The sequence below is a fragment of the Eschrichtius robustus genome, chromosome 8 (assembly GCF_028021215.1).
Source record: "Eschrichtius robustus isolate mEscRob2 chromosome 8, mEscRob2.pri, whole genome shotgun sequence".
NCBI lineage: Eukaryota > Metazoa > Chordata > Mammalia > Artiodactyla > Eschrichtiidae > Eschrichtius > Eschrichtius robustus.
The window spans coordinates 15,974,656-15,987,161 of record NC_090831.1 but is presented as its reverse complement, the minus strand read 5'-3'; the positions used below and the strand labels follow the sequence as shown (position 1 = coordinate 15,987,161).

At 41.5% G+C, this 12,506-nt stretch overlaps 1 protein-coding gene across 1 annotated transcript in view; it reads right to left on the bottom strand.

Annotated features, from left to right (window-relative positions):
• Positions 1 to 12,506, bottom strand: part of LAMB4 (laminin subunit beta 4) — a 104,684-nt gene that overhangs the window by 42,440 nt on the left and 49,738 nt on the right. The window contains 4 exon segments of the mRNA XM_068549913.1: positions 1,160 to 1,303; positions 2,837 to 3,014; positions 8,527 to 8,650; positions 9,417 to 9,526. Coding sequence (XP_068406014.1) covers positions 1,160 to 1,303; positions 2,837 to 3,014; positions 8,527 to 8,650; positions 9,417 to 9,526 — 556 coding nt within the window.

Below are 12,506 nucleotides of genomic sequence, written 5' to 3'. Positions count from 1 at the left end.
AAGTGTACCACATGATTCAATATTCGTATGTATTGCAAAATGATCACCACTGTAAGTCTAGTTAACATCTATCACCATAGTTACAATTTGTTTTCTTCTGATGAGAACTTTTAAGATCTATTCTCTTAGCAACTTTCAAATATACAATACAGTATTATTAACTATAGTCACCATGCTGTACATTATATCCCCGTGACTTATTTATTCTATAACTGGAAGTTTGTACCTTTTGACCCCCCCCCCTTCACTCATTTCGCTCACCCACCCCCCTTGCCACTGGCAAACACCAGTTTATTGGTGCTCTATACCTATGGGCTTGTTTTTTTGTTTTCTGTTCGTTTTAGATTCCACACATAAGTGAGATTATCCAGTATTTGTCTTTCTCTGACTTATTCACTTAGCATACTGCACTCAAGGTTTATCCATGTTGTCGCAAATGGCAATATCCTCTTCATTTTTATGGCTGAATAGTATTCCACTGCATGTATATACCACATTTTCTGTAATCATTCATCTGTTGGTGGAAACTTAGATTGTTTCCGTATCTTGGCTATTGTAAATAATGCTGCAATGAACATGATAGTGCAAATATCTTTTCGTGTTAGTGTTTTCATTTTCTTCAGATAAATACCCAGAAGCAAAATTGCTGGATCATATGGTAGTTCTTTTAAATTTTTGGAGGAACCTCCATACTGTTTTCCATAGTGGCTGCACCAATTTACATTCCCACCAACAGTGTAGGAGGGTCCCCTTTTCTCCACATCCCAATCTCATTGTTTTAGCCTTTCCAGCCACCGGGCTTATGCACCAGATGTTAAAGCTGGGTTTACACATCCAACTCCATGGTGTCCTCACATCCTCCCTGGACTACCATCTATCTGATACAAACTGAAAGCTCCCTGAAGCATGGACCATGTTTTTTTATCATCGCTCATGTTTCCTAATAGAGCTCTGTACACAGTCAGTGCCCACTGAATGGAAGAATAAAGTAGAGCGGAAAAACATTCAGTATATTTTATCTACATAGACAAGACAATCTGAATAATGAAGCCAAATTCCTAATCCCTCCCCTTCTCAACTCCCCACATTGATTTTCCTGCCTTTAAAACTCCAAGGTTGAGAACACGTGTGTTTCCCCCCTCTGGCTTTCGCTACGTACAGTGACAGCCGTGATGCCCCAGACGGTAGCTTCCTGTTGAGCACGTGTCACAGCAGCGGCCGGTCACACGAGGCTTACGCTGGCCCTGGCCTTCCAGTCAGCTGCAGTGGGGTCCCACTGAGCCCTGTGGGTGACGGTTGCAGGCTGCAGGGAACAAAACAAGTTAGAGGCAAAGGAAGTGACAGAGAAGCACTCCGTCCTATTAGTGGCTCTAGTTCATGTCTTTCTCATTTGTTACCTCTAATCCTCAACTCCCTCATCTGTTAACTGGGGATAATATACGATATACCTCCTGGGATTATAAGGATTAAAGACAGTCATGCCTGTGAAGTACTTAGAATAGTGTTCGGCGCCTGTAAGTGCTCAATAAACGCTACTTAACAAACATCACTTAGCAATGAACATTGCTTAACAAGTTACTGAAAGGCTTAAAATAAATTGCTTCAATCATTAATTGTTCCAATGTAATTATTACTTCTTCAGTCCCTGATGATTCATGTTGGTGCTGGATTATACCTTTCATTTCCCTTGTTCCATATCTTTCATGAGACTGCGGGCATCCCCAAAGCCAGCGTCCTGCACGGAGAAAGCATCTGTCTGGAACCTGGGAAGCCCAGACTCTCCTGGTGGCTGTCACGCTATAGCAGTGATTCTCAACTAGGGGGAGCTTTGGCCCCCCAGGGGACATATGACAAAGTTTGGGGACATTTTTGGATGTCACAGCTGAGGGAAAGGTGCTACTGGTATCAGGTGGGTAGAGGGTAGGGCTGGTGCTAAACGTCCTACCATGCACAGGACAGCAACCCCTCCCCAGTGAACTCTTACCCAGCCCTAAATTTCAAAAGTGCTGAGGGTGAGAAGCCCACTCTATGGCTTAGTGAAATGGGCAAGTTACCTTATGTTTTGGACCAACAGTCTCATTTATTAAATGAAGGTTTAGGGATGAAAGAAGTTGTTTAAAGTTCATTCCAGGATTCCAAAGAAATATTTTAGGACCATTGTTCCAGAAATCTGGCATCCCCAAGCGACTGCCAGGCTCCTCTTTTATACACTTCTTGTACTGTGAGTTATGATTCCAACACATGGACAGACTGCTCTGTGTACCTAATCATCGGGCAGTGGTATCTACATTGGCTGGTAGGAGTAGATACTAAAATACATTAGGTCATTTCACTCCTGTTCCTAAAAGCCTTTGTACAGATAGCGGCGATTCGGTAGAGCCCGTTAAACAGATACTCAGGGACTTCCCTGGTGGCGCAGTGGTTAAAAATCCACCTGCCAATGCAGGGACACGGGTTCGATCCCTGGTCCGGGAAGATCCCACATGCCGCGGAGCAACTAAGCCTGTGTGCCACAACTATTGAGCCCACGTGTTGCAACTACTGAAGCCCACATGCCCTAGAACCCATGCACCGCAACTACTGAGCCTGCGAGCCACAACTACTGAAGCCCGCAGGCCTAGAGCCCGTGCTCCGCAACAACAGAAGTCACCGCAATGAGAAGCCCGCGCACCGCAACGAAGAGTAACCTCAGCTCACCACAACTAGAGAAAGCCCGCACGCAGCAACGAAGACCCAACACAGCTAGCTAAATAAATACATACATACATACATACGTACATACATACATACTAAGGCAATTTCTATTTAAAAAAAAAAAAACCAAACAGATACTCACCCACGGCCCCATTGTGCAGCCTGGCAGACAAACTGGCTATAAGCCTTTCACATGCTCCAGGGAGCACCTCAGGTCCCACTGCCGAGGCAATTTCATCACAGTTGTGCAGCTGATATTCATCTAAATCCTGCTTGCTGCAGAAATTCTCCAATGAGTTGATTTGGGGAATAAGAACAACCTTTTGAAATAATGAGAAAAGAAGACTTATGTTCAAAACTGTCCTGAATTCAAGATTCCAGTTATTAAAAAAAAAAAAAAAAATTAGATCTGTGAGAATCGTGGTTGAAAAGAGACTCAATTCCATCCTTTCAATTGCATATGACTGAAGATTTTAAATTTATTTAAGAAATCTTTAAATATTTACACTTATTGACTTACGGCAAAGAAAATAAGGTTTTATCTTTTTATTACTATACTTTTTACTTGCTAATCAATTTGTCTTAGATTTGAAAGAGTTTTAACTAGGCTACTTGTGATAGATTAAGAAATTATGGCTTACACATAGCACAGGGAGATCAACTCGGTGCTCTGTGACCCCCTAGAGGGGTGGGATAGGGAGGGTGGGAGGGAGACGCAAGAGGGAGGAGATATGGGGATATATGTATATGTATAGATGATTCACCTTGTTATAAAGCAGAAACTGACACACCATTGTAGAGCAATTATACTCCAATAAAGAAAGAAATTATGGCTTAGACGTTGCATTCTGTAGTATTACTGTGGAACTCTAAAACTCTCCTTTAGAAACTTTCATCTTTTTCAATTACATATGAACAGTGCTGTTCTACATCAAACTTTCTGCCTCTTGGAGATTCACAGTACAGAGTAACATATTAAACCTCTGAGAAGTACTGCAAGAAAGACACTGTTTGTTTTTATTGAAGTATAGTTGATTTACAATGTGTTAGTTTCAGGTGTACAGCCCAGTGATTCAGTTTCCATTCTGCTACCCCCCAACCTCTCAGCTCAGTGGTTCTCAATATGAGAGGTACCCACCCCCAGGGAGCATTTTAGAAATTCCAAGGGGTGATTTTGGTTGTCATGGCTACTAGGTGAGGTGTGTTACTGGCATTTAGTGGGTGGGGATCAGACATGCTAGACATTCTCACAACAAGGAAAATCATCGCATGTCTCCGACAGCTTTTGAATATTTCACTGAACATCCATGAAGGAGGATTCCGTGCTTATAATTATGAGTTGAAAACCTTACTCTGTGTTTTTAAAACACGTTAAACATGTTTACAACACACCTGCTTGCATGGCTATCTCATATGTAGTCAATCTACGTGTTTGAGCATCTTCGTACTTCAGTATGTCTCCCGGTGTGTTCATGTCGGTACACGTATGTATTGAAGTACATATTATTTCTTCATAAATTACTTCCCTTTTATTGTGTTTGCACATAACATTGATATTATTTGGAAGTTGTGTGTGCAGGTAGGCTCTAATGCCTGTGAATTTCATTGCAGGGTAGGAAAGAGGGTTACAAAGTATCAATATTTGTAATAAAAAGGGAAGGTTGGGGGCCGCTAGACTTCCGAGATGGCCCACACTGTCTGTGGAGGGTTTCTCCCAGGGCCGCTCTCACTTTCCAAGATGACTCCATGCCCTGGGGCTGCTCTTGCCTTTTGAAATGGACTGCCTCCTGTCTATGGAATGTGTACCTCTCTAAATAAATCTACTTCTAACCAATCACTTTGTCTCTCACTACATTCTTTCTTCAAAGAGACAGGAAGAACCTGAGCTTCAGCAAGTCCTGAGACCAGGCGTGTGATCTCAATTACAAGAGAGTGGGTTCAAGGGGGGAGAAAAAAAAAAAAAAAAGGAAGGTTGAGTCAGATGACATTGAGAGCCACTGTCCGAGCCACACCAAATGACCTGTCGCAGTCTCCAGCATCTGTCACACTGTGTCGTCATTTCCTCTGTAACTGCCTGCATCTCCCCTTTAGAGCATCAGCCCCGGCGGGGCGGGGAAGGTGTTGGTCTCGTTTACCCTGTGCCTGCCCAAGTGGTTAATTTACAGTAAATGCTTATTAAAAATTGTGCAGTAAAGAAGTATACATACATTCCTAGTATTGTATCTTTGATACTAAAATGACTCTGCATTCTCCAAACACAAACCAAGCAGGATGACATCTAGAAGGAAGCCAGATGGGCTAGGCTTGGTGGTGAGGGCAGGCAATCAAGGACAAATTGTTTACAGTTCTTGGTCTGAGCCGGTTTAGAGTTGGCCATTCCTGGCACCAAGCCCATAGAGCAGATGACAAGAGTCCCTGTCTATCGGCGATAGGATCTTGTAATGCCATGACTCACTTCTCCTAGAAACTTTTAAGGGCTTTATGTTTACCAAGTGTCATCCAACCCGTGGTTTAAAAGAAGAATGGCAGTTTTATGTTCTAGAACGCATAATTTATGTTTGACTCTGAGCACATTTTTATGGGCACACACATCATGTAATCAGGGTGACTGAAAAAAAAAAAAAACCCAACCATCTCAGTCTGCCTGCCAAACAAAAGATATTTGTGCAGAAGGTTGAACAAAGCTTTCCTCTGGTCTTCTTGGTAATGCATCTCAGTCTTAGATGCAAATGTTAATCTGGCTGCAGAGAAGAATGAACTTTGAAAGGGTCAATTCCAAACAATCGAGTATCTTCCCAAAGCGGCAAAACTGCTTTAGTCTGGAATCATAAAACGTGTAACAACTTTCTCCTACTGCCATCCTGGGTCAGGGACTCTAGGGGACATTGCAGGTGCCCTGCCTGGATCTTCCCATCCACCAGCTGCTGTGGTACTGGCTGCTAAAAGCTCACAGCTGTCCCCTTCTCCAGAAAATTGGACCTAGCCACTGTGTCCAGGAGTGAGTGCGCTCTCTGGGGGGATGGGGAGTGGGGTAGGGAGCCTGTAGCTGATGATGACGTGGGCACACAAAGCCCCACCCCTTCGCCTCCAGGTGGAACCAACCCTGTGGTGCAATTCATGCTCCAGCGCTCCCTGGAGACCACATCCTTGCCCGGTTCCTTCCCCTGTCCCCTCCTCGTCCCCTCACTCCTCTTCCCCCGCAAGCATGCCCTCAATAAATCAGGTGAACCTGAGTCCCTGCTTGTAGGAAATCTAACCTGAAATGGGGATCTAGGGCCTCTTCTGGGATTTTGGACAGTTTGCCAAGATCAGGTTGCTCTCTTAATTTTTATTTTGGTTTCAGGGTTTTCATGGCTATATATAAGGAGAATGATTGCTTGATAATTGACCAAATGGACATATTTTAAGTTCATTTCAAATTATCCATTTATATTCTACATCTGTCAAACATCACTGCAATGATTTTGTTTACATGCCTATCTTCTGTGTCAGGCTGAGGACGCTTTGAGGGCAAAAACCAGATTTTACCCCCAGCCCCCAGGAACCAGCACAGTGCCTGGCCCACATACCCTCAGAGAAGGGGTGATGAATGGACAATTTGGATGGATGCATTTAACACAGCATCCAGTGATTATCTTTGGAATTTACAAAGTTTAGAAATATTTAGGACATGGATTTAAAAAGAGGAGTACTTGGCTCTCATAAATTTGAGTTTCATGACTGTTATGATTACAATAATAACATCCCTTGGTTATTAGGAATCCTTATATTCTTCCTTTCCCTTTCTTTACTCTGCCTGGGTTTAGCTTTTTTTCCTGAATTAAACCTGTTGGATTTGAGTCTCTTTCTTTGTAACTCACACGTTGGTCATGAGCACAGTTCTATTTAAAGCTCCTCGGTAGAGAATATGAATTATGTGGATAGGGAAATCATGATAGTTTACATTTCCCATTCAAGAGTTGGTTTCTACTTTCCACTTCAATTCTACTGAATTTCAGAGAAACAAAGAATAATTTTTTAGTATGTATCCTGTAATATTTGAGGGCAATATTTGGGACATATTTATATGATATTCAAATTTAACTGGGTACCCTGTATCTTTCTTTCCTCCTTCCCTCCCTCCCTCCCTCCCTCTCTTTCCCTCCTTCCTTTCCTATATCTTGCAACCTCACCTTTGGTAAAATAATCTTAAAACAATGGCTTTTTTTCATATTATAAAAGCTGAACTTATTGAATAAAATCTAAGATATACCTGTCTCATACTAAATTCTATAGTAGATGATGAAATTAAAAAGTTCTAGGGTATAAATTAAAAATGTTCAATAGTTAAAAATTGAACTTTAAAGACACAATACACAAAATGTGGATATAGTTAATTAAATCAGGGTTTGAAAAACTTCCTATAAAAGGCCAGAGAATAAATATTTTGGGCTTTGCGGTCATAAGGTCTCTTGCAAATATTCAATGGTGTCTTTGTAGCTTGAAAGCAGTGTAGATAATATGTAAATGAATGGGCATGGCTGTGTTCCAATAAAACTTCATAGGGCCGTAATTTGCTAATTAAATCACAATATTAGAAGATTGTTACAAATGTTTAAAAATGCAATTTTAACAAAGCAATTCCATTTTATCCACAAAGGTACTTTTAAAAAGTCCCACACAATTCTCTACAATTCTGCTAAAGGTGGAATGAAACTGGCACTTTCATGCATTATTGATGATCCTGAAAATTAATTGACGTATAAATTAATTAATACCTTCCAGATATTAATATGACACATTATTTCAAGAACCATCAAACCTTGGGTAAAGTAGGACTGTATTTTCAAAATTTTTAAAAATATACCAACTACGCAGAGTAGAAAAAATAGAAGCAACTTAAATGACCACAAGTAGGGGAATAGATAAGTAAATTAAGTAAATTTATTCAATGTCCAAACTCTGCCCAGGGACAGGCCTGGGCCTGAAGTTGTGCACAGAGTGAGAGTTTGGAAGGAATGCCTGTGGCCCAAATTTGTGAGCCACAACTACTGAGCCCGCGTGCCACAACTACTGGAGCCCACGTGCCTAGAGCCGGCGCTCTGCAACAAGAGAGGCCACCGCAATGAGAAGCCCGTGCACCGCAACGAAGAGTAGCCCCCGCTCGCCGCAACCAGAGGAAGCCCGCGCACAGCAACAAAGACCCAACACAGCCAAAGATAAGTAAATAAATGAATTTAAAAAAAAGAAGCCACTTAAAGAAATACTATGCATGCTTCCTAAGAATGGTAAGAGTACATAAGCATAATAAGAAAACGCTTATGATATAATAGGAAGTGAAAAAAATCCATGTACAATCTTGTCTAAGCACTCTGATTACAATGATATGAAAGCATAATATGCAAAAAATGGGAACTTGTAAGCTGATAATAATTAACGATTGGTGGAATTTCTCCCCAGACGTTCTGCAGTGCCAGTACACAGCAGTGGCTCCAGGCAGGGATGCGTGAATCAGGCCTTCTGGCTCTGATTTCTCACTCCTCATTCACTAGCTTTGTGACTCTGTGCCTCAGTTCTGTCGTCCGTAAAATGGGGATAATGACAGTACTTCCCTCATAGAGTAGTTGTGAAGTCTAACTAACAGAATATGGAAAACACTTCAAACCATGGCTGGCACATATTATTCTGGATGATTTGCCATTGTTATTAGATGACCTTTATAAAGAGTAGGTGATTTTTATAATGAAACAAATACTTTTCTATTTCTCATGAAACACTTCAAAGTACAAGCCTACTTTTAGAATTAGAATGGAGCTCAGTTCAGAAGGAAGCACCCCCAAGGGTCTGTTATACTTACAGAATCAATTCAATGTGTGAATGAGCCTGGAATCCTCCTTCCAAAGGTTGGGAAAAGTAGACATCTATGGAATATTGTACATCTGGTTCTAAACAGATGGGTGTGGGAAGTAGCACGATTCTGTATTAAGAGAAATAAAGCAAAAATTCAGTGACAAAGGTACAGTTATATAAGCTAAGCGGCCATCGTATTTGGTGTGTTTCACGTGTGCTGTGAAGTGGGTGCCACTGTGGGATGGAGACCGGGTTGAGATCCAGACCAGCTCAGGTGTGTTGGGTGGACAGTCAGTTCACACTCAGATTCTCTGTGGCTCTTCTGTAGGATTGTGCCAAACAGCAAAGCTTTGGAACCTGGCCGTGGTTTGTCATGACTGCTCTGGGAAGAGGATGGAGCAAAGGTCCTTCATCCCATCTATCAGGCTAATATCAACAGGGTCTCTGTTTTATTCAGCCACAAATCTCCAATGCAAAATTAGTGGCCTCAAAACTAGACTCTCAGTTGTTGAGATAACTCAAGCTGAATACTGTCCTCTTATTCTTGTAGCATTTCATTTTCTCACATCTGCAGGCATCTGGGGAATGGGAAACAAACATTCAAGATCTAGGGTCAGGATATCTGGGCTGGAGCCCTGGTTCTTCTACACATTAGCCGTAAGACTCACAGTGTTCTCATTCTCAATGAAGACAAAACCTACCTCCTTGAGTTGTTAGGAAGATTCAGCGTGGTATTAATGTAAAGCACAGTGTAGCACATAGTAAACACTTAATAAACATTATGTCTCCTTTGATACATCTCTACTCTCACTTAGTCCCTGGATACAAATTCCTGATAGATGAACAACATTCTAAGAAACGTTCAACGTTTGAGGACAGGCCCCCCCGTATACCTGGAAGCTGCTGGTAAAGGCTGAGGCTTTGGCTGTGGGGTCTCGCATGCACAGTGCTTGCTCCCTCCGGCCAGGTTAACCACCATCTGGACAGTCCAGTCATCTGCAGACTAGACAGGCATCACATAAGAGCACATCCCTGCGAGGATGCATGCACCAACATATTCCTAATGGAGAGTGTGTGGGATAAATTTGCAACCCACGGCCCGCTCAGAAAACAGAATTTTGGAGTTGAGAGAAGAGGTTCACTCTCAGGCTCAAGTCGCTGGTGTTTGAATTGTGATCCAGGTAGAAAGAATATTGTTTCTGGCCATAGATGTAATTCCTGGGTCTAGAAAAACCCTGGCACTCCTGACAGGTCTAACCTTTAGCCTCTGTCTCCCAAAGAGTCGATTAAATCATCATGTTCCTGACTTCATAACACCATACACAAAAGTAAACTCAAAATGGATTAAAGACCTAAATGTAAGGCTAGACACTATAAAACTCTTAGAGGAAAACATAGGAAAAACACTCTTTGACATAAATCACAGCAAGATCTTTTTGAGCCACCTCCTAGAGTAATGGAAATAAAATCAAAAATGAACAAATGGGACCTAATGAAACTTAAAAGCTTTTGTACAGCAAAGGAAACCGTAAACAAGATGAAAAGACAACCCTCAGAATGAGAGAAAATATTTGCAAACGAAGCAACTGACAAAGGATTAATCTCCAAAATGTACAAGCAGATCATGTAGCTCCATATCAAAAAAACAAACAACCCAATCCAAAAATGGGCAGAAGACCTAAATAGACATTTCTCCAAAGAAGACATACGGATTGCCAACAAACACATGAAAAGCTGCTCAACATCACTAATCATTAGAGAAATGCAAATCAAAACTACAATGAGGTATCACCTCACACCATCAGAATGGCCATCATCAAAAAATCTACAAACAACAAATGCTGGAGAGGGTGTGGAGAAAAGGGAACCCTCCTGCACTGTTGGTGGGAATGTAAATTGATACAGCCACTATGGAGAACGGTATGGAGGTTCCTTAAAAAACTAAAAATAGAATTACCATATGACCCAGCAATCCCACTACTGGGCATATACCCTGAGAAAACCATAGTTCAAAAAGAGTCATGTACCACAATGTTCATTGCAGCACTATTTACAATAGCCAGGACATGGAAGCAACCTCAGTGTCCATCGACAGATGAATGCATAAAGAAGATGTGGCACATATATACAATGGAATATTACTCAGCCATAAAAATGAATGAAATTGAGTTATTTGTAGTGAGGTGGATGGACCTAGAGTCTGTCATACAGAGTGAAGTTAAGTCAGAAAGAGAAAAACAAATACCGTATGCCAAAGCACATATATGGAATCTAAAAATACGGTACTGATGAACCTAGTAGCAGGGCAGGAATAAAGACACAGATGTAGAGAATGGACTTGAGGACACAGTGGGGGAAGGGTAAGCTGGGACGAAGTGAGAGAATGGCACGGACATATATACACTAACAAACGTAAAATAGATAGCTAGTGGGAAGCAGCCGCATAGCACAGGGAGGTCAGCTCAGTGCTTTGTGACCACCTAGAGGGGTGGGATAAGGAGGGTGGGAGGGAGGCTCAAGAGGGAGGGGATATGGGGATATATGTATACTTACAGCTGATTCATTTTGTTGTACAACAGAAACTAACACAACATTGTAAAGCAATTATACTCCAATAAAGATATTTAAAAAAAATCATCATGTTCCTGGATCACAGAACCAAAAAAAAAAAAAATCCTTCACAAAAAGATATATATTTCTTTCATATTAGTGCATATACATTATTATATAAATTTATATTATATTATTAGATCTATTTATACATATCTGTATAAATACATACATATATATAGAGACACACACACATATATAGAAAGAGACAGAGAAAGAAAGACAGTGCTTATGCTAATTAGCTAAACTCTGGAAGCCTTACAATTAGGAAAAGCTTTTTAAAGCTGTCAGAGAGAGCTGGGCTTCCCTGGTGGCGCAGTGGTTGAGAATCTGCCTGCCAATGCAGCGGACACGGGTTCGAGCCCTGGTCTGGGAAGATCCCACATGCCACGGAGCAGCTGGGCCCGTGAGCCACAATTACTGAGCCTGCGCGTCTGGAGCTTGTGCTCCGCAACAAGAGAGGCCGCGATAGTGAGAGGCCCGCGCACCGCGAGGAAGAGTGGCCCCCGCTTGCCACAACTAGAGAAAGCCCTCGCATGGAAACGAAGACCCAACACAGCCAAAACATAAATAAATTTTAAAAAATGAATTAAAAAAAAAAAGCTGTCAGAGATGTGTTCTCTCTATACAAAAATTAAATATATTTATGTGTATATACACATATGTAAAAAAAAAAAAAAATGAGTTTCTTGTCATACTCACCAGGTCAAAGTTCCTTGAAGTCCTTTGCCTTTCATGTGTAAGTGAGAAATTGAGAACTATGTCATGTTAAGAGTTTCAAAGCAGATCATCAGCTCTGGTCATACCATAGAAAGTGAGCCCTTCCAGAATGTGGTCCCTAGAGAGACTCCGGGGGCTCTGAGGCCACCCCCAGCCATATAAAATATTTTTCAGGGCAGATGGTCTGTGGGGTTTCAGATCATCAAAGAAAAGGTTATACAAAGAAAAGGTTAGGAACCACTGCTCTAGATCAAGTGTTTTTCGAATTCGGTTTCTCTTCCTCTTAGATATTTCTCAAAGGGTGGGGGAAGGCTAGAAAGGGAGCAGGCAAGAGGAACAGGCTGCTTTTAGCTTTTCTCTTGTTTCCTGGTAAAATCCAAGTGCAAATAAATGCCTCTACTGCATCCCTATGAGTCTGAATCTCTACAAAGGTTTATTACATTTTTAGGAAAAAAAAAAGTCCCAGGAGGGCAGGATTTGCGTTGTTTTAGTTATTTATTGTTCTTATACAAACATTCCATCACCACTTCCCTAGAACTAGTACCTTAAATCTGTAGCCCCAGCTTTAGCTTCTCTCCACGGAATAAGGCGTGTGTGCATATGGCTGTGTTGCTTTAATATGTTTAGGAAACCCTTTGGTTTATAATGCTCTC